The sequence below is a fragment of the Amphibalanus amphitrite genome, unplaced genomic scaffold (genome assembly GCF_019059575.1).
Source record: "Amphibalanus amphitrite isolate SeventyFive unplaced genomic scaffold, NRLGWU_Aamphi_draft 000216F_arrow, whole genome shotgun sequence".
Classification (NCBI taxonomy): Eukaryota; Metazoa; Arthropoda; class Thecostraca; order Balanomorpha; family Balanidae; genus Amphibalanus; species Amphibalanus amphitrite.
In genome coordinates, this window is record NW_024881711.1 from 50,868 (window position 1) to 73,309 (window position 22,442).

Sequence of the window (22,442 nt, forward strand, 5' to 3'; positions counted from 1 at the left end):
TTTCTCGTCCGGTTAGATTAGGACCTCTCTCCTCCCTCCCTCCCTCCCTCTCTCTCTCTCTCTCTCTCTCTCTCTCTCTCTCTCTCTCTCTCTCTCTCTCTCTCTCTCTCTCTCGAGCGGGCCCCTGACAGAAATTTCGGGGGGGTCAGCTGACCCTCTGACCCCCCCCCCCCCTGGCTGCGCCACTGGGTCCGGTCCGCTCGGTGTACTGCCGAGCTTGTGCGGCCGGTCCGCTGCTGGCGATCGGTGCTCTGTTGCCGCTGTGATCCCAGGGGAGACTCTCACAAAGTCGGTCTGCGGGCCGGAGCCTGGCGGTCAGCTGCCGGCCCTGCCCTGCAGATGGCCGGCAGCCGGAGGGCGCGGCACCTATAGCCAGGGGTGCGGAGCTGGCCCTCTCCGGGGCTGGTGCTGCGCGCCGGCCGCAGGCAGGTAGGGCCTGTGGAACACGAGTCGGTGATCAATGCGGTCGCACGCCGCCACCCTGGAGATCAATTTGCCGACACTCTGTCTGGACCGTCCTGCACGGCACTGCCGCGCCGGTCCGGGCAGGGGTAGGGCCGGTCCAGTCCGGCGGTCCGGAGTCCGGGCCAGGGCAGGGTAGGACCAGGCCGGGCATATAGGGTAGGGCCGGTCCGGGCCGGCGCGGCGGTCCGGAGTCCGGACAGGGCATGGCAGGGCAGGGTAAGCTGCAGGGTAGGACCAGACCGGACAGGGCCGGGTAGGGCAGGCGCTGGCTCTCCTGGTGAGCCTCTGTAATTGGCGCAATTGCTTGTATGTACATGTAATTGCGTAGAATATGTGCGCAAATGCACGTTTGCATGTTTTGCACCACCTTTATTCCTAATGGTACAAGTCGCAACTGACTACAATACTACAATGCATTTGGAAGCTGTCAAGCTTTGGTGAAGTCATCAACATCACATATTGATGACTTTTCTTGTGTGTTCTGATGTTCCCGCTTGTTCTATCTTAGAATGTGGGGCGTCGCATAGTTTCCGTTCCGGCGATCATAGAAATCGGCTATTGGTCCTTACCAATGCTATTGACCCTCAGCGATTAATGGAACAAATGACCTCGGCCCTAAAAACCAATGACCTCGCCTGTCAGCATTACCTGCATATAAGATGCGCTCCATCTTACGTGTTGTTGACTAAGGTCAAGCTAGTTTAGCTTGGATGATAATTTTACTGCAGGCGTACCTATTTGTGGCAAAGGTGTACTAGAATTCACTGTCGCTAGGTGTCCTATGCGGCATGCGCTGCATTCAAGATCACTCGGTTAAGGCATAATCTTTTTAAGCGTATTGCAAAGACTTGTTCGCCATGCGGGTGGCTGTGTTTTCAGTCAGGTGGTGTGCTCAGGTACCCGTGCTGCGAACTGGAGCCCGCCGCCGCTGAGCCGGCGTTTCGCCGCGCCCGTCGCCCGTCGGTGCCTTACGGCTCCATTGCCGAGGTCAGCATCGTGTCGTAGAACGTTGTGCCCGTGGCAACGGCTGTGTGAGCATATCGAAGGAGGGCGATCCAATTGAGTCGCCAGCTCGACTCTTCTAAAGCGATATCTTTAACCATTCACCTGTCATTCCCGGACAGTGTATTCATTCAGCAGAGCCCGATCGGGCGTTTTTGCTCCGTGACGGAACTGTTTATTGAGTGGCGCCGGTCCGGTTTCTACCACAGCACTGGCGCTGGGTGCCTCTGGTCCCCTTGCCGCTGGATGGATCTGATATAGCGCTGGGTGCCCCTGGTCTCTGCACTACTGGGTGGACCTGAAAAGTGCGTACGGAAGGACGCTCACGCTTTTAACCCGCGCCCTGCTGGGGGTCCTGGATTTCCACGCCCTGCTGGGGGGGGGGGGGTGTTTGAACACCCCCCCTTGTAACTCGGCTCCTGGGCCACGTAGCGATACGCGGAAGGCGGCGTTCGAAAGAGCGTAAAAAATAATGACGAAATCACTTCGGTCAATTTTTTGGTCAGGTCAAAGGTCAGGTCACCAGAGGTCATTGAAGGCAAAATTTCGCCGATTTCCAGGTCGAATGTCGAAAATTTCCAAGAAGCCAACGCATAACTCGGGAACCAATAGAGCTACAGCGCCGCGGAAAAGCGCATTCGATAGCCCTATTAACGCCCTTTCTGAGTAATTCTCTCAGATTTGACCTAACGTCAACGGTTTTGCCTGCAGGGGGCAAAAACTGCAAAAATAGCCGATTTTTTCGAAAACAGTTTTTCTGCAATAACTTTTGACCCAAGCCTTGTACGAGCTTACTTTTACGGGCATCGTGTTCCTCTCGTCAAGACGCATCGAATGAACTATAACTTGACCTTGAAAGGTCAACTTGAAAATTTGACCTCAGGTCAAGGTCATGACCTGACCGGAAAGGGTCATGTTGCATATCAGTCGATCCGTATCGTCGAGCTGAACACATCTAAGGCGTTTTCATCGCTCTAGCATGCCTCTATCAAAAGTTATTTGCGAAAAACTGATAGATACCATTCGTGACCTAAGATGACCTCAGGGCATAAACAAGGGTCACGGACACCATTTTCAAGTTCAGTGTGTCTAAACCACTTGTAATTCGGTGTTTGGGAGTGTTTATAATGTCTTTCATCCAAAAGAGGCGCATTTCAATTTTCTCCCATTGACTTATAATGGGGAGGTCGCAAAATTGACCTGACCTTAGGTCATCGATATCAAAATTCTGAGATATACATTTTGTACATGCTATTGCTCTTAGCAATCGCTGAAAGTTTCAAAGCGATCGGTCACTCGGTGTAGCTATGACAGACATTGAAAGTTTTTATGAGGTGAGGTCACTTCAAGTGACCTGGTGACCTGACCTTGAATGACCTTGGTCTGAAATTTTCACAACATGTGTAGAATTGATGTGTGATAAGGTATACCAAAAACGGCGGCGCTCCGCGCCGCCGTTTTTGAGATATTCGCGAAAAACCACAAGGGGGGTGTTCAAACACCCCCCAGCAGGGCGCGGGTTAAGTAGGTATCTTACAACCAGGATTCAGGTATCTAGGTATCTATAGTGAAAGGCATCTACAAGGTCTTTGGGTAGGTTGTAGGGATCTACACCAGGCTACCTTCCTTCGGCTGTCTTCTGTCCCATGTCACTGCAGTCACTGTCTACTGTCCCATGTCACTGTAGTCACTGTCTACTGTCCTATGTCATTGCAGTCACTGTCTGCTGTCACTGTCTACTGTCCCATGTCACTGCAGTCACTGTCTACTGTCCCATGTCACTGTAGTCACTGTCTACTGTCCCATGTCACTGCAGTCACTGTCTTCTGTCACTGTCTACTGTCCCATGTCACTGTAGTCATTGTCTACTGTCCCATGTCACTGCAGTCACTGTCTACTGTCACTGTCTACTGTCCCTTGTCACTGCAGTCACTGTCTACTGTCCCATGTCACTGCAGAGTGTCTACTGTCTACTTACTGTCCCATGTCACCGTAGTCCGTCCGTCGACTGTCTACTGTCCCATGTCACCGTAGTCCGTCCGTCGACTGCCCCCGAGTGCCCCGTGTCACCGTGCGTGTTATTAGACTCTTGTCGTATTGGGCACTGGACGGGTGACAGCCCATCGATTCCGGTTACACGTACTGTCAATAATGCACACGCATACACTCATCATGGACACTCATGGATGCGTACACCCACTCACGGATGCACAGAGTCATTCATTCCCGGGTCTGGAGGCGGCCAAAGCGAACCGACGCCCTTTCAGTCGAGCCAGACTGCGTGGAGAGCCGATGGATGACCGGGAGGCGAGGCGCCCTGAGGACAGCTCCCGACAGCGGCGCCCTGAGGACGGCGCCCTGAGGACAGCGCCCTGAGGACAGCGCCCTGAGGACGGCGCCCTGAGGACGGCGCCCTGAGGACGGCGCCCTGAGGACAGCGCCCTGACAGCGCGCCGTCATGTAGCCGTCATAATTTTTGAGTCCCCATGGTCATTCGCACATGTTCTTAAACCGCGCTCCATAGGGCTATTCCCGGACCCTACCGCCCGTAGGGGGAGGAGGGACATTTCTCCCCCAAGATCTCGGAAAGCTACCGACTGCTTTTCAAAATTTAAGCGACGCTCGATAGCCCCACATAACAACAAGCATATGACCCAATTTCATTGACCTTGGTGCAACCGATCAGATCAGGTCAAATATCGCATTTTTTACCATTTGCAGACCTATGAAATGTGACTTCATCAAGTATGTAGGAGGCATGTTATAAAAATCATTGAGAAAACACCGTTTTTCCTAATACATATTTTGCTAAATAAGGTCACTGCTACCAGGTCAGGCCATTTCTGTTGTCAGGTCATTTCAGGTCAGGTCGGCTGTTATTTCTCACTGCGGTTCGGTGGTGCGACCGTGCGGCTGACGCGCGGTCCTGTGCCGCGGTTCGGTGGCGCGGCTGACGCGCGGTCCTGTGCTGCGGCTGACGCGCGGTTCGGTGGCGCGGCTGACGCGCGGTCCTGTGCCGCGGTTCGGTGGCGCGGCTGACGCGCGGTCCTGTGCTGCGGTTCGGTGGCGCGGCTGACGCGCGGTCCTGTGCCGCGGCCGGTTCGGTGGTGCGGCTGACGCGCGGTCCTGTCGGCCGGTCGGCAGCAGCTCTCGAGGTGTCGGACGCACGGCCGCTGACCGGGGCCGGAGGCGTCCACTGGCCCGCCCCATATCACAGCCGGCGCTCAGCCGCAGCCCGTCTGACAGAGCGGCTCACGGCCGCCGAAAAAAAAACGGACCGACCGCGGCCGCCGCGCCTGTCGCCGACGGGCCTTTCCACTGAAAACGACGCGCGTGGGATGATCGGTTTGTTTGGCCTGTCGCCGAACTGGGCTGACGTCTCACTCTGCCTCCGGCGATGGGACAGGGTGGCGTGCTCGGGGGGGGGGGAGGCTGAACACGCAGTCAGCTGTAAAACAGGGCAGCCGCATCGGGCCGGGTGCCGGCTGTGGTGACCCCGCGCTGTCATAGGGCCTGCGGCCGTCACACAGTGTCGGCGTCCGACCGTCACACAGGGCCGGCGTCCGGCCGTCACACAGGGCCGGCGTCCGGCCGCCGACGGCGGACGCACACCCAGCGGTGACCGCTCAGCTGTGCATCACAGCTCTGATCGCAGGTTAACCCGCGCCCTGATGGGGGCCATTTTGGCCCCCCTGTGGTTTTTCTTAAATAGTGAAAAAAACGGCGGCGCGCGCCGCCAAATTTTGGGTACCTTCCCGGGCATCAATTTCACACCTTCACACCAAATTTTAAGTCACAGGTCACCTTGGGTCAAGCGTTATTGAGGTCAAACTGAGGTCATGTTCAAGTAAAAATGAGCAAAAAAACATGACATCTTTAAAGGCTCACCAAATCTACAGTTTACAAGCAATTTTTTAAAGTTATTTATGTGGTTGTGTAGAGAAAAGACGGCGCTACAAAACTGCCATCTCGGATTTTCAAAATTTTGGGTTTTTGACCCCAAATAGAAAAAAAATATATATTTTTTTTAGAAAAACTCGAAAAATTCCCCCAAAAATCGAATTTCGAAAAACCGGAATATATGTGATAGTCCCTGCGCTTTTCGATATACATACCTACCAAATTTTAGATCGATACTTCTTTTTTGGCCAAGTTATAGCGGAAAAACTTCAAAATTGATGACGTCAAATTTTGGAACTCAATTTTTTTTTTAAACAATTCTAGGCCACGTAGCGCAAAACAAAGACCACCATTGAACTCCCCGTGACGAACTGCATCGAAACGATACCCATTTTATGCAAAAATATCAACTTTGAAATTTGACCTCATTTGACCTGACCTTGACCTGACCTTCTCCAACACATAATTTCAACTGACCCCAAGGGCTGCCTGTCCCACATACTCGCATTTGGCATATAAAATGGACCATAAAACATGCATCACATGATATTTTTATATTGTGACCTATGTGACCTGACCTCTGTGACCTGACCTAGTATCAGTGACCTCAAATAGCAAAATATGTGTTTGGCGAACATTTACCCATCGATGATTTTCAATGAAATGCATTTTACTCGATTTTACAACGCATTTCTTGAAATGCCTGTAAACGGTGAAAATTTGACATTTAACCTGACCTGTGACGTCATCGGTTAGACCGAGGTCAATGAAATTGGGTCACATGGTAGTTCCCCGTTGGGGCTATCCAACGCCATTTGCCGCTTGTCGCTATGTTGCGTGGTTCTCGAGATCTTAGGGGGGGGGGCAAATGCCCCCCTATCAGACCGCGTTGCTCGGCAGACCCCATCAGGGCGCGGGTTAAAGGGACCCTCCCACCTTCAAAATAGTTTATTGAATTGGCATAAAAGTGGTGTCCCTTGGTTCGGAAAGATCTAAAACGAATATCTACCAAATTTCACCGAAAAATATTCACTGATTTTCAATATATTAGGCTTTTACTTTTGTTTACTTTTCGGGATCTCCGCTGTTCCTAGCGACTTATTTGGAAGCAATAATTTGGCAGCCTCGAAGTGCGGCAGACGTTGCGCACAAAGCAGTGTATACCATTCAGTGGTATACCACTTCATGTTAGCGATGGTTTTAGTCTAAGATTTAAAGATTGTTAGATCTCCGCTGACGTCACAAATTCTAAGGGGGCATTCCAATGCATTAGCCCATTAGAATCCGAAAACTGCAAGTTTGAAGTTCCATATCTCCGAATTAAAGCATTTTCCGATGTTGTGAGTGCCCAAACCGGTATTTGCAGGCCATGGCCACCAATTTGGCTATCTCAACTCAAAACTAATGTTAAAGGGACCCTCCCACCTTAACATTAGTTTTGAGTTGAGATAGCCAAGTTTGCGGCCAGGCTCAGAAACCACCATTTATCCTGGTCGCAACCCCCGCAGCTTTATGGTGTTCAAGAAATTTCTTCCCTTTACTTGCAGGGTGGGACCAGCGTGGTCCCTATCTCTTAACCATTACGGGAATCTGATGACGTCATCAGGCTTTCGAACGTCCGTTAAATGTTTGACTAAAACGTTTTGTAGCACGCGGTGGTATATGCTGCTTTGCGCGCAACAAATGCCGCACTTTCAAATAAAGTCGCTAGGAACAGCGGAGATCCCAAAAAGTAAACAAAAGTAAAAGTCTAATATCTTGAAAACCGGTGAATATTTTTCGATGAAATTTGGTAGATATTCGTTTTTGCTCTTTCTGAACCGAGTGACATCACTTTCATGTCAATTCATTAACTTTTTTGAAGGTGGGAGGGCAGGGGCGTAGGCAGGGGGGGCCACTGGGCCATGGCCCCCCCCCCTTGGGCGCCGAAGGCGCCCTTTGCGATTGGAGGGCGCCGAAGGCGCCCTCCAATCGCAAATGCAATTGTGATATCGAATCGAAAAACAATCGCGACTGGAGGGCGCCCTCCAATCGCGAATGTGTTTACAGGGAAAATACGGATGGAGGGCGCCCTCGGAGGACGCCCATTCCAAATACGCCCTCCAAATACGGTTGGAGGGCTCCCTCGGGCGCCCTTCAACCACATTTGTAGGCTGTAGCTCTCTAAGCGTAACGGTGGTCGCCTATGTAAGCCGCTGTCCCGTAAATAAGCGCCCTCTCACCCGAAGGCGCCCTCCTGTAGGTCGCCACCCTGCTACATATTGCCGCCCTTCTGCTGATCGGCGTCCTCATAATTATTGGCGCTCTCCTACCTATTGCGCCCTCATGTGAAATTTTCAAGGCCGCCTTTCTCCTTTTTGGCACCCTATTGTTCAGTGCCGCCCTCCTACCTATTGGTTCCCTAGTCCTTCCTGTTGAATGTTAATCGGGGCCCTTCTCTTATTGGCGCCCTCGTGTTGATCGCCGCCCTCCTAACCACTGGCACCCTCCTGTTGATCACCGCCCTCCTATCCACTGGTACCTTCCTGTTGACCAGCGCCCTCCGCACAGACGCCCTCCTGTTCGTGTCATCCTCTTGAGCAAAGGCGCCCTCCTCACCATTGCCACCCCCATTTTAATCGTCACCCTTCCGCTCATTAACGACTTCCAGTTGATGACCGCCCTCCCACCTATTGGCGACCTCTTGTTGATCGCCACCCTCCTATTGGTGCTCTCCTGTTCCTCGCCACCCTCTTACCTGGTGGCACCCTCCTGTTGATTGTTGATCGGGGCCCTCCTACCTATTGGTGCCCTCCTGTTGATCGCTGCCCTTCTATCCATTGGCGCCCTCCTGCTGCTCGCCAACTTCCTACCTATCGGTGCCCTACTATCGAAACTCGGGATGTTGATCGGGGCTCTCCTACCTATTAGCGCCCTCCTGTGGATCGCAGCCCTTCTACCTATTGGCAACATCCGTTGATCGCTGCCCTCTTATCATTTATTTACTCCTTTGGCATGCTTTTCAAATTAGTCGTTCTATTGCACATAGTTGATGTCTTGCCTGTGAAAACTGCCACAAATGAACGTGCATTCAGCACAATGAATGAAGTACCTATACCTACCAAAACTATCTACGCTCTACGATGCATAAAACACGTCTTTGGTCTTAACGGATTGATCCTACTTTACGTGCATCATGGCATCGGTATGGATTACGATTAAGTATTGTCAACAGGTTCGGCCGCAACAGCAGGCATCTGAAGTTTCGGTGATTGAAACTGGTTATGTGGGTACACTGTATGCATCTGTGAGAAGGCTATGAAGGCTGGTCTGAGGTAATTTGGATGATGTTTACGCATCTCGCGCTCCGGTATCAATCCGATACGGTGATCTGGTGCGTAGATATGCCACCGCCAATAAACTTTTATACATCGACACCCATGAGCCAAGCTTTCTATACAGTTTGTGTGGCAGCGGCCCTACCAAACCTTCGGTATTTTTTACACCTTCAAATTTGGTAAAAGAGCGAGAGGAGCTTTGAACGGTGATCGTATAAAAGGCGTGCCTAAAAAGCGGAGGAAAAGGTTGTTTTCAAAAATTTCGCGCGCCTTCGGCGCAGCATTTCAAGAACACTTGACCTTTTGTGACCTGGAGTATAAAGAATACACACGATGCAAAATCAATGCAGCACGACCTATACGAGGTTACGCAAAAAAAAAACTGGTGGCATGGTAAAAAACGCCTCCCAACCCCCCCCCCCCCCTCCACCCCGCTGAGCGATTTTTTATCTCGCGACCGTATGGCGCCCTCCTTGGGTGAGGTGGCGCCCTCCAAACCCTTGGCCCCCCCCTTCGCGATTTTCTAAATACGCCGCTGTGGGAGGGTCCCTTTAAGGTGGGATGGTCACTTTAATTATTGCAAGTTGCACGTGCCGTATGAATTGCACCGATAATGATAGCATACTGAATACTGTTGTTTGTGGGTAATTGATTCGCACGACTGTAGCTGATTATGTGTGACGCAATTTTCACACCATTTATGCTCGTTCCTTCACCTTACGGCCTAAGTCCCTTGGTAGCTGGTATTTTGCTGTTGGCTTTATTATGCCATTCCTGGCAGGTAACAGCCACTAAATGGCTTTTAATGTGGTCAGCTAATCCCTTGTTGCCGGCCGTAATCCCTGTGATGTCTGTCATCACGTGCGTAACCGGGTTCGGCCGCATCGCGCGCCATCAGCCGGAGACTCGGTGCCTGAGACCGGTTTGCCCGCCTGTGCAGCTGTATATGATTCAGCGGCCGGCCGGCCGGACAGCAGGGACTGCGGGGGAATCCCCGGGTCCGCCGCCGAGACGGCTCGGTCCCGTCCCGTGGACGCCGGCTCCCGTTCTCACTCCGGGCCCGGGCCCAGTTCCCCCGTCCATTCCAATGTGCGGGCTCAGTCCGACCCTCCAGCGCCCAGCGCCGGGTGTCCAGGGCTCAGTCCGACCCTCCAGTGTCCAGCGCCGCGTGTCCAGGGCTCAGTCCGACCCTCCAGTGCCGGGTGTCCCGGGCTCAGTCCGACCCTCCAGTGCCGGGTGTCCCGGGCTCAGTCCGACCCTCCAGCGCCGGGTGTCCAGGGCTCAGTCCGACCCTCCAGTGTCCAGCGCCGGGTGTCCAGGGCTCAGTCAGACCCTCCAGTGCCGGGTGTCCCGGGCTCAGTCCGATCCTCCAGTGTCCAGCGCCGGGTGTCCAGGGCTCAGTCAAACCCTCCAGTGCCGGGTGTCCCGGGCTCAGTCCGACCCTCCAGCGCCGGGTGTCCCGGGCTCAGTCCGACCCTCCAGTGCCGGGTGTCCCGGGTTCAGTCCGACCCTCCAGCGCCGGGTGTCCAGGGCCCAGTCCGACCCTCCAGTGTCCAGCGCCGGGGTCCGACCCTCCAGTGCCGGGTGTCCAGGGCTCAGTCCGACCCTCCAGCGCCGGGTGTCCAGGGCTCAGTCCGACCCTCCAGAGCCCAGTGCCGGGTGTCCAGGGCTCAGTCCGACCCTCCAGCGCCGGGTGTCCCGGGCTCAGTCCGACCCTCCAGCGCCGGGTGTCCCGGGCTCAGTCCGACCCTCCAGAGCCCAGTGCCGAGTGTCTCGGGCTCATCCGACCCTCCAGTGTCCAGCGCCGGGGTCCGACCCTCCAGTGCCGGGTGTCCCGGGCTCAGTCCGACCCTCCAGCGCCGGGTGTCCAGGGCTCAGTCCGACCCTCCAGTGCCGGGTGTCCAGGGCTCAGTCCGACCCTCCAGTGCCGGGTGTCCAGGGCTCAGTCCGACCCTCCAGTGCCGGGTGTCCCGGGCTCAGTCCGACCCTCCAGCGCCGGGTGTCCGACTCCCGAGCTGAGCTGGAGCCGGCGCCGCAGCGCCGCCGCTGCTCCCGCTGAATGTAATCGCCGTCCGACGGGGCCGGGGCCGGGCGGCGACTCAGCACCCCTCCCCCAGCTGAAGGCGAGAGATTCGAAGAGCAATTCCCATCGAGGTGTTCGGAAGCCGAGTCGTCGGTGTGGAAATATAAATTGAGGCGTGAGTCCAACAGGGACTGGGCGTCAAACGTGACCGACGAGCTGTCGCAGTCCGACAACTGTGGCGGGGACCGTCGGACGGTCCTTCGGACTCTCGCTGCACACCTTTGGTGGCGGAAATCGGTATGCGCTGCAGGATTAAGAGAAAAAATCGAAAAATAGATGCATTGCGTCCCCAGCGTAACGATGGGAAAGGGCGAAACATATTGCAGTGCGCAAAATTAAAGTTGACTTTGACTTACGACGATGTACCATTTTTTTGTGATATGACGACCTGACTTGGGCCAACGGGATCTGAAACTTGCAGGAAGTGCTTATGGCTTATGAAAATGGTGCCATTGGGTATGCCAGATTTGCTGTCGGTATGCTTTGCATTTTCTTCCTTACATCTTTCGCGAATAATCGTTGGTGTAGCTGCTTCAGCTAATCTTGACCCAGGACCCAATTTCACCAAGTGCGGTAAACTCAATTTGGGGTAAACTACCAAACTACCCCACTACGTAACTACAAAAACTACCCCAAAATTGAGCTTACCGCACTTGGTGAAATTGGACCCAGGCGAGCGAGTTGATTAATGAAAGCATGATTTGCAAGGGCATTCTTGTGGTCATATTTCTCCAGTAGATCTTGTACATTGCATAGGGGTACATATCGTTCGAATTGGGACACTTCAGACAGATGGAGAGTGAAAGGACCAATGCCAGACTCATTATCTAAATGTGGGCATCCCTTTGGCCTTCATTGAAAAGTGCAGCTCACCGGGGATGTGGCGGCTGTCAGAGTCTCGCTCCCCGACCGGGAAACACGTCCGCGAAGAACCCTGGGAGGAAGAGCCGCGTCACGGTGTCCAATGGCGGCGCGGCGCCTTCAGCAAACAGCTGCGACGCGCGTCTTCTTTGTGCCGTCAGGTATTACAGGCGACCCGCTGTCAGCGCTGAACGGCCGCTGGTGCGTGTCGCGCAACTGAATGCGGCCATGTCCTCGTCACTGGATGGCGTAGGCTGCGAGGCGGCAAATGTACAATGAGTTGGCGCAAAATGATACCCGTCAGCGTACCCGGAGACGGCCAGTGGCGTGGCCATTTCGTCATTGTTTGTTGATCAAGGCCTCTGTGGACGGTCTCTTGAGTTCCAATCACTAATCACCATGCATGTGAATGGTGCGTCGTCAGGCTCTATCAGCAGTGCGCTCCGCTCCGCTGGAAACTGCTGGCGCTACATTTGTGATCAGCGGGTGTCATATACTGCGAGCTCACAGCACCGGTATTGGTTCTGCGAGGTGCTGAGCTTTGAGCCGACGTTGGGGCTGCTGCTACGGTCTTATATATGTAGGATAACGTCCAATGTATCTTATAGGCATTTACTGACATTACACCAACTGGCACTGACAAACATAAACACCCGTACCCAACATATAAGTACAGTCCACAGCAGAAGTAATGTGTGGTTTCAGTCATGGGTATGTTCTGCTTCTGAAGCCTAGGAACGATTAGCCAGACCGCAACGAGACTTTAAATGTAGCTTACATGTATCTTCACCCTTGCAGCTACAACTTTATCTATTGACGTCTTCTTTTCAATCAGTCCGCATTTAAAAATTGTCGGTCAAAGCCATCCGTTGAGATTGGTAAAACCACACATTACTTTAGCGGTGGGCTGTACATAGGTACATACGTTACATAAGTAGGATAGCCTCCGGGGCAAGACGTCCCAGATAATATATTTTGCTAAATACCTTTTGTCCTACATCACCTGAATGTGGAATATGAACCTAAATGAGCACAAATTTGTGCTCGGTGCGTTCTTTGGACATCTTACTTCAAATTCCCTCCCTCAAATTCCTTGACTTCTGATCGGACTCCCAGCTAGGGAGTGATTTATTAACCCGCGCCGGGCCGGTGCTCAGAGATTCCTCGCCGGGCCGGGCGGGGTCTATTCTGAGTCCTCTCATGCAAATAAATTGGATCTAGCTTAAAAACTGAGCTGTTGAGAGCCGTAGTTCAATGTTTTGCGTCGAAATCGGCCGAACATGACGTCACTCTGACGTCATTTCCGGCGCCGAGCTATGGTAGCTACGAAGTTCATATTTTGACACAAGGTGTCAATTTAATGCAGCCGAAGGTACTAAAAGTTTTGTGTTGATACGTCAAGCGGTTTGGAAATTATTGCAGAAAACGAGAAGGGTGCTATGAATAACCCCCCCCCCCCCCAGTGGGGCGCGGGATAATGATCATACAGTGTACTTCTTATTGAACAGAGGATGTTTCTTCAGAACCTTGCCTGTTTCAAGAAACATCGGTGGGGCGTTTTGCCTCGGCGGGGCGACTTGCCCGGTATACACGACATTGTGAGGATACTTGTGGGGTAGCGAAATTGCATTCAATCTGTAAATGTCACGTTGGTTCTGTCGTCTATAATGTAAAACATGACATCAGATTTCAACTTTTCCGAGTTTCTGAATCGCGTTCTATAAATAGCGTAGTTTTAGTTGATTTATTGGAATGGAGCTTATCAGCTGATGCAATGCACAACCACTGTCCTTTCAGAACAAACCAGGCTTTTGCCAATTGTTCATGACTGAGCATTATTCGGGGCCATCAGTTGAGAGTCGCGGGCCACGACAGCGCCTCCCCCTCCCCCCCCCCCCAGCTGCCGGGAGGCGGCCCGCTCAGTTACCGGGACACGGCCTCTGACAGCCCCCCCGCCCCAGTCACTGGGGCTCAGCCCCCCAGTTACCGGGACGCGGCCTCTGACAGCCCCCCGCCCCAGTCACTGGGGCTCAGCCCCCTCAGTTGCCCAGACCCGGCCGTCTGACGGCGCCTCCCGCCCGCAGAGTCGCCCGCCAGGATGTCGGGCCGCGTGGTGACCAACATCAAGGGCTGCCTGAAGACGAACGTGCTGACGCTGCTGACGCTGGCCGGCGTGTTCGGCGGCGTCATCCTGGGGATCGCGCTGCGCCCGCCGGGCTCGGAGAAGTGGGCGCAGCGCGATGCCATGTACGTCGGCTTCCTGGGCGAGCTGTTCCTGCGCATGCTGAAGGCGCTCATCCTGCCGCTCATCGTCTCCAGCCTGATCTCGGCCGTCGGAAACCTCGACCTCAGCCTGTCGGGCAAGATCGGCGCGCGGGCTATCGCCTACTACATGGTGACCACGGTGATAGCCGTCATCATCGGTATCATCCTGGTGGTGAGCATCCACCCGGGCCAGGGCAACGACGAGGGCATCCACAAGGACGAGGCGTCCTCGCGAGACACCACCACCGCCGACACTCTCATGGACCTCGTCAGGTGAGTGTCGACACGCTCATGGACCTCGTCAGGTGAGTGCCGACACTCTCACAGACTTCGTCAGGTGAGTGTCGACACGCGCACGGACCTCGTCAGGTGAGTGTCGACACTCTCATAGACTTCGTCAGGTGAGTGTCGACACTCTCATGGACCTCGTCAGGTGAGTGTCGACACCCTCATAGACTTCGTCAGGTGAGTGCCGACGCTCTCCTAGACTTCGTCAGGTGAGTGCCGACACTCTCCTAGACTTCGTCAGGTAAGTGTCGACACGCGCATGGACCTCGTCAGGTGAGTGTCGACACGCGCATGGACCTCGTCAGGTGAGTGTCGACACGCTCATGGACCTCGTCAGGTGAGTGCCGACACTCTCACAGACTTCGTCAGGTGAGTGTCGACACGCGCACGGACCTCGTCAGGTGAGTGTCGACACTCTCATAGACTTCGTCAGGTGAGTGTCGACACTCTCATGGACCTCGTCAGGTGAGTGTCGACACCCTCATAGACTTCGTCAGGTGAGTGCCGACACTCTCATAGACTTCTTCAGGTGAGTGCCGACACCCTCATAGACTTCGTCAGGTGAGTGCCGACACTCTCATAGACTTCGTCAGGTGAGTGTCGACACGCGCATGGACCTCGTCAGGTGAGTGCCGAGTCCCGAATGCCAACTGCAACTGCTGACCCAGTCCTAGATCATGTCGTAGGTGATAGGACTGGGCGTAATTGAAATATTTGAATTTTAGGCTTTTTAGGTGCGTATGTGCTGAATAGATATGATCGGATTTTGTCTTGCCTTATCATTCAACATTTGCGATCATTCTAGAGCCTTCACCTTGCAATCAACTTTGTGGTTGGTATGATTTTTACGAATCACACTTAGGTGGGTGTGTCCAAATTCCAAGGAAAAGGCATCGAGACGCCAAAGAAAACGCAGGGGAGAGTGGGGAAAGCGGCCACCCTAACGCTTTTTACGATGCCGACGCTTGATTTTTAACCTGGGAAAGAATTTTTTATGCCAATGTGATCCCAATTAGATTGCCTTTTATTTCAACTGCGTTTCATTTCCAAAGGCATTCACATATGAGAGATATTGATAAAACTTTAAACCTATGCATTTTGGCCACTTTGCCCCATACTATGTGGCAAAGCGGCCACCGGCGACTTCTAAAGTCCCAATATGAGAAACAGAATAGTTTCCTCATTAACGTCGAGGCTATATATTTGATGGTGACAAGGTTTAATCGAGGATGAATGTTTAATCTGTCATCTTCCCACCCGTAGGTAAACAAAGACAGGATATTCATCGAAAAGCATTTAATTGCATTATTTGGTAACTCATGTAACGGAAAAGTGGCCGAGATGAATGCATGACGACACATTTCAATATCAGCAACGTTTGTTGTCCAGGGGGAAACAACTTATGGCCAATTAGGTGCTGGCCACTTTGCCCCGTCCACTTTGCCCGCGTATACCGGCAAAGACAAAAACATTCCAGCTCAGCTATAAATGAGGCAAAAAGCATTGGAATTGGTAGAAGACATGTACGATAAAGTGCACGAACAAGAACGCTTAACTGAAATTCTAAACGGTTATGGAATACAACAAAAGTAAAGATCGTAAAAATAGTAAGTAACCTGGCAAGAAATGTTTTTCCCGTGTTTCACAGAGCAATGGCAATGGGCCGGAAACCCCGGTCTGGCTCATTCGAACGACCGTGAAGAGAAGTATAATTGGCAACCATAAATTGGAGCTGACGCCAGCTGTGGAGGGCTAAAACGATGGGTGGCCGCTTTGTCCCACTCTTCCCTACATAGTACATAAGTATCTATTAATTATGTGCGATGTGTCGCCATATAAACATTATATGGCCACAGAAATGAAAGATGGCTGCCGAGGATTTGAGGCCGGTGAAAAATGTCCCTGCGCCTGCTCTCTGAATACCTACCGAGACCTTGGTGGCTTGAACAGTTTTGCTATGTCATCCACAATTCAAATATCATCCCATGCAAGCCAACGAGATCTCCTTGGGCTTGTAGGCCTCTCATTTTAAGGCAGCTCTGTGTTTATATGTACCCTAAAGACTCAGGCTTGCTGACTACGAACGCCACATTGTCTCACTGACACAGGCTGGGGCATTCCACGATAGATCGTACCAGGCCCGTGAGTCACCCTCATCTCTCAGATTTTAATGAAAATCGGTCCTATGGGTACCTAATCATAGGCCCCAAAGACGCCTGGCAAAATATCAGACTTCTCAGATCAAAACTTTTTGAGTTATATTGCATTACATTTTTTTTTTTAACTTCGGTATGTAACGGTGCGTTTGATGGCCTATAACTCAAGAACGGGTCAAGCAATCAACAAAAAATAAACAACACTAAGCTTGCGATGAATCAAAAATTAATATTACTATTTAAAAATTCCAAAGAAAAAATTTCATTGTTGAGCAAAAACCTTAATCTTTTTTCATTTGCTTCTAATGACTTTTGGGACCAAAATTTTTCACATTTTTATTTTATCAAAATAAACTTCATGTCATTGCAAATCGACATGCAAGAAATTAGAAAGGTGTTCTTTCTATAAGTTCCTCATTTTCCCGCGAACAAAATGGGTTTCGGAGGGGTTGATACGACCCCAGCACGCCGTTTCACTTCTAATAGAGCTAGAGCCTCGCAGAAAAAACGAGCGTGTGTGCCGTTACAAGTCGCAGCGATTGGTACCCGATTTTAAGGTCTCAGGTTAACCGGTAGCGTCTGAGGTCAGGTCACGTGACTGAAGTCACGGGTTCGGTTTTTAGTAAATAACTTCGCAAAAAATGGCCTCAGAGCCGCGATTTTGGCATCATTGTGTTTCCCTAGCTCAGGTGCATCGAATGGTATACTTTTTTGCTAGGGTGAGGTCAACTTAGTAGTTGACCTCGGGTCAAGGTCAGGTCAGAGCCCCTCAGGTCACGAAGCTGGGCAAAGGGTATCATGTGGCATATCATTCGATTCGAAAGGTCTTCCCGAGTCCATTGGTGGCTTTCCCGACTCTCTAGCTCCATTTGATCGGGAGTTATTGACGAAAAACTCACACGACCCTGTGTGACGTCATAAATGACGTCACACAAGGTTAACAATGCAAAAGTAAAGCATTGGACTTTGCAAGGAGTGCATGAAATCACGATACCATGTACGTGGGATAGTTTTAGATCATTCTCGGCGCCAAAATAACAGTTTTTATATTTCCCCATTGATTTATAACAGTGATGTCACGTGACCGACCTGACCTCATGTAACCTTGAAAAATTCCCAGATATACAAGTTGTGAGACCTCTGGAGGACACCATGTATGCGTCCTGTAACTTTGATCTCGGACAGCTATGGTCATTGGCGTCCAAAACAATGTCAGAACCAAACACCTTTTTCACCCTCGCGCTTATAGGAAAGAGGGTTGGATGAACCCTCTTTTCACTTTTTCGGATGACTCAGACTTAAATTGAAATTTCAGTAACCTGTGATGTCACTAGGCAGCTTTACCACGCCATTTGTAAGCTCCCCTCCCGAAATCACTATTGGAAACCGTTATCGTGACGTAAAATAAATACATTTATAGAAAGAACACCTTCCTATTTTTTTGCATACTTCTTTACAATGAGCCAAATATTTTTTTTTTAAGAAATAAAAATTCAAAAAAAAAATTGGTCCCAAAGTCCAAAAAATACAAATGGAAGAAAATTCGATATGTCATATATAAAAAAGCGTATTTTTCGAAATTTAAAAAATACATATTAATCTCTGTTTCATTGCAAGTTCAATGTTATATAACATTTGGCTTTTGAATAATCCGTCTTAGAGTTACAGCCCGCCAAACTTATCGCTGCAAAGCAAGATCCAAAAAATGTTATACACCATAACTCAAAAAATACTTACCTGATAAGCCTAAAAAAATTGTTACAGGTGGATTCAGAGTCCCTGATTACCCCTCAGACCAATTCTCGTCAAATTCCGAGAGATGAGGGTGTCAAATTGGAAAAAGTGGTACGATCTATCGTGGAATGCCCCACCTGTGCAAAGTATCGTGTTTGGGGCTCAAAGAATCGGACGGCTCGTGATGGCGCGAAAGCATACATTTTTGCTGATGATTTATCGTCATCACTTTTGACATTTGACGACATTAATTCACCAACATGAAGTTTATCAAATTTACAGCTAGCGAACTTTAGTGTGACCATGATAAACAAACTGGCATCGTTTTTTACTTTTGCTCATTTTCAGGATATTGTGAAGCTGCTTGGTGTGATGCACATAAATCATCTAAGTGCCATTGATGATATAACCATTTGATGTATAACTACGTGAATATTAAATGCGTTTTCTCCGTTTGGGACAATGTACGCATTCAATCATATCGCAGTACTGCGTCTGATTTAGCGGCCTGGCGTGGTCTCGTCTGTCGCCGCACAGCGCCGTGCCGCTGATTCACGGCGGTCGCGCTGCGCTGCACCGTGCACCCTCTGCACGTGACCCCGACCCCGCAATCAGCCGGTGACGGGCCAGCCTGCCGAGCAGCTAATGCCATGTTTATACTGCCGCGTCTTGTGCTGCAAACATCCGGCGGCGGAGTTCAGGAGTATCGGCGGTGTCACCCGCGTGCCGCCGAGTTGGACAACTCCGTCACGCCGCTGCAGCCGGGCCGAGCTCAGATGTCAACACACGGCCGATTGCACCGTCTGTCACAGCTCGGCGAGTCGCGGAGAGCCCCCGCGGGGTGCCTGCAGCAGGGCGCGCTCATTAAGCCGTCTGACGGCAGCGGTGGGCCATTCCTCTCCGGCCGCACTTCTAAACAGCATGTGACTGTGAAGTGTTGCACACAGTGCCGTCTGGACAGTGGCTGCCCTGACCGGCAGCGGATGACACCCAGAGCTGGGGGCGCTGGTCACCGATCTGAGAGGTGAATGGGGTCACTAGAGAGAATGTTTCTGGTCCGTCCAACTTGATGATGTCAATCCGAAATCGTCACCTACACGACCTGCAATAATTCATGCATTTGATTAACGTTGGATGTTGTCAACTTCTTCAAAGCCAGTAGCCACCAATTTATAAAGTGCAGTCATCATCTATCATTTTGAAGTTGTTATTCTTCCCATGTTTCTTTAAGGGGCCTGATAATCACCAATTCTGAGTATAAGGAATGATTGACAGCCGGTGCCAGCTCCCAAGTCTGAGCCGCCGACTAGCTCAGCACTGTTCGGCTATCCCTTCCGTCGCGATCGATCCGATCGGGTTTCCGACGGGACACGCTCTCAGAAGCGCGCCGTCTAATCCGCCGGCCAGGTACCGTGCCGGCCGGCATCGAACGGCCGTCCCCGTGCGGAGGACACGGACTGACTCCACGCCCCGTGTGGGGAGCACGGACCGACGGTCCCCGTGCGGAGGACCCGACCAGCGCTCGACCTTCAGCCGGCGACTGGTGCGTCTCGGCGGCAGCTGAACTAACTGCTGTGCAGGACGGCGGCTGGTGCTTCTCGGCGGCAGCTGAACTAACTGCGCCAGAACCGTGGGTGGTGCGTTCTCAGCGGTCTCGTATGTCGCGATGTTACGCCACTGTCAGCTGTGTCATCGGTCCGCTGTCTCTGGAGGCACGGCGTGCAGCCGCGGCGACGCGTCACCACCCGATGGCGTGACTGCACATACACTCTCCTCAGCGCTCCGCCGCGGGGACCTGCACTCCGTCCTCGGCAATGTACGCACCGCTGGCGATCCACCAGCAGTAGCGGATCGGAGCTGTCCGCCAGATGCTCTCCGGCTAACTGGCGGTCGGTATGTAACTGGGGAGAACTCAACCAAAAGTATTGTTTAGGTGCTTATGTGCCGTTTTTCCCATACACATACCTGTTCGGACGAAGTTGTTTGTCTCTTGGATAGGTGCCTATTTTCCATTCAATGGCAAATGCTGGAGCAAACCCCAGAATTCTTTGCCGGTCAGTGTCGGACCTGTTTGACGACCGGCGCCATTTTACCGCGCCGGTAGCCGCGGCGCCGCAGGGGCATCGAACCATGTCGTGGTGTGACGCAAACGGACCGCGGTCAGCGGTGGTCTCTGAGGAGCCCCGCGCCACAGAGCCCGCCGGGAGTCCCGCACTCCCGCGCTACGGAGCGCGGAAGCCCCGCTCACCGCTGGTCGCCAGATGCGTGTCAGTTCCTCTCGGACTCTCGAACTGGAGTGCGCTGGCGGCTGCTACGGTGTGCCCCGGCCACCTTCCGATAAAAGTGCTGACAGCTTTTTAAAACCCAAAGTTCCCACCCTCTTTGTTTGGGTGTTAATTGTTATGCCGACTGCAGGACGCAGGGTTTTGTCAGGCCCTTCACCTTTCCTCGGCGCTCACCATACACCATCACCCCCCCCCCCCTCCCAGCCGTGGAGCACCGCACCCGAACGCCTCTTATTGGTGCTGATCAGCGCGTCGCCGGCATATACGGGTGTGAATTGTGAACCATGGTGCGGCTGTAGTTCATAATTGTGGTTCCTTGAATATGAATTCCTCTTTAATGATGCCGTGAACTAATAAATTTAAATCTATCATAGCAAAACTTCGAAGTTCCATAATAGCAATTGCAATGTCTCCCGCGGTGGCAGCCATGGGAGAGAAGAGCAGGGTATCCGTGTGGATATGCACGGATTTGACGTATGTAAAAGCGACGTGGTCCTGCCTCACACGGTTATACCCTCTCTCACATACCTGTAGCCATTACGCAGTGTACAATTACCTACATCTGATCAGCCCCTGCGCCATCTGACTTGTCCTCCGCGCGTGTATGTTTGAGTGCGTGAGGTGAGTGCAAGTGATGGTCCGTGTGTGGTCCCCCAGGGGTCCGTGCGTGGTCCTGCAGGGGTCCGTGTGTGGTCCCCCAGGGATCCGTGCGTGGTCCTAGAGGTCCGTGCGTGGTCCTAGTGGTCCGTGCGTGGTCCTACAGGGGTCCGTGCGTGGCCCCATTGCTCCACGTCAGTGTCAGTGTCAGTATGCCGGTCTCGGTGTCTGTGTCAGTATATGGCTCTCGGTGTCTGTGTCAGTGTCAGTGTCAGTGTCAGTGTCAGTATGCCGGTCGCAGTTTTGTGTCAGTATGTCTCGGTCGCGGTGTTTGTGTCAGTGTCAGTGTCAGTGTCAGTGTCAGTATGTTGGTCACGGTGTTTGTGTCAGTGTCTGTGTCACTGTCAGTGTCATGGTCAGTTTCGGTGGCGGTCTCGCTGCCTGTGTCAGTATGTCTGTCTTGGTGTCAGTGTCAGTATGTTGGTGTCACTGTCAGTGTCATGGTCAGTGTCGGTGGCGGTCTCGGTGTCTGTGTCAGTATGTCGGTCTTGGTGTCGGTGTCGGTGTCAGTGTCAGTCTCGGTGTCGGTGTCAGTATGCCGGTCTCGGTGTCAGTGTCAGTATATGGCTCTCGGTGTCTGTGTCAGTATGCCGGTGTCTGTGTCAGTGTCAGTGTCAGTATGCCGGTCTCGGTGTCAGTGTCAGTATATGGCTCTCGTTGTATGTGTCTGTATCAGTGTCGGTGTCGGTGTCAGTATGTTGGTCGCGGTTTTTGTGTCAGTATGTCTTAGTCGCGGTGTTTGTGTCAGTGTCAGTGTCAGTGTCAGTGTCAGTATGTCTCGGTCGCGGTGTTTGTGTCAGTATGTCTCGGTCGCGGTGTTTGTGTCAGTGTCAATGTCAGTGTCAGTATGTTGGTCGCGGTGTTTGTGTCAGTGTCTGTGTCAGGGTCAGTGTCATGGTCAGTGTCGGTGGCGGTCTCGGTGTCTGTGTCAGTATGTCGGTCTTGGTGTCAGTGTCGGTGTCAGTGTCAGTCTCGGTGTCGGTGTCACTATGTCGGTCGCGGTTTCAGTGGGGGGAGGGGGCGGAGCGGAGCGCCGGGGACGTGATCCCTGATCAGCACGTGTGTGTGTGGACGCGCGCCGAGTGACTGTATGTACTGTATAGTTGGTATGTTGGCGCCCCCCCCCCCCCGGGCGCCAGCTGCCGTGGCCGTGGCCGTGGCCGGGTGGTCACGCGTCCAGAGGTGCCGGGGCGCACCGACTGGACGTATACAGATGAGCTCAGCGGTGGTCTGTGACGGGCCGGACCACACCAGCGGCGGCGCGCCGACACCGACACGGGCGCCGACACGGACAGGGGCGCCGACACGGACACGGGCGCCGACACGGGCAGGCGCGCCTCGACTCAGCGCGGGGCTTTGATCTCATCTCCCACGTCACTGCTATCGATTTGATGAAATGCATAACTGGTGGGGGGGGGGGGGGAGAGGT

At 52.6% G+C, this 22,442-nt stretch overlaps 1 protein-coding gene across 1 annotated transcript in view; it reads left to right on the forward strand.

The window, feature by feature from the left end:
• The window catches only part of LOC122385365 (excitatory amino acid transporter 1-like), a 113,855-nt gene that overhangs the window by 16,940 nt on the left and 74,473 nt on the right, over positions 1 to 22,442 (forward strand). The window contains exon 2 of the mRNA XM_043373593.1: positions 13,713 to 14,166. Coding sequence (XP_043229528.1) covers positions 13,727 to 14,166 — 440 coding nt within the window. The 5' untranslated portion in view covers positions 13,713 to 13,726. The remainder of the gene's footprint in view (positions 1 to 13,712; positions 14,167 to 22,442) is intronic.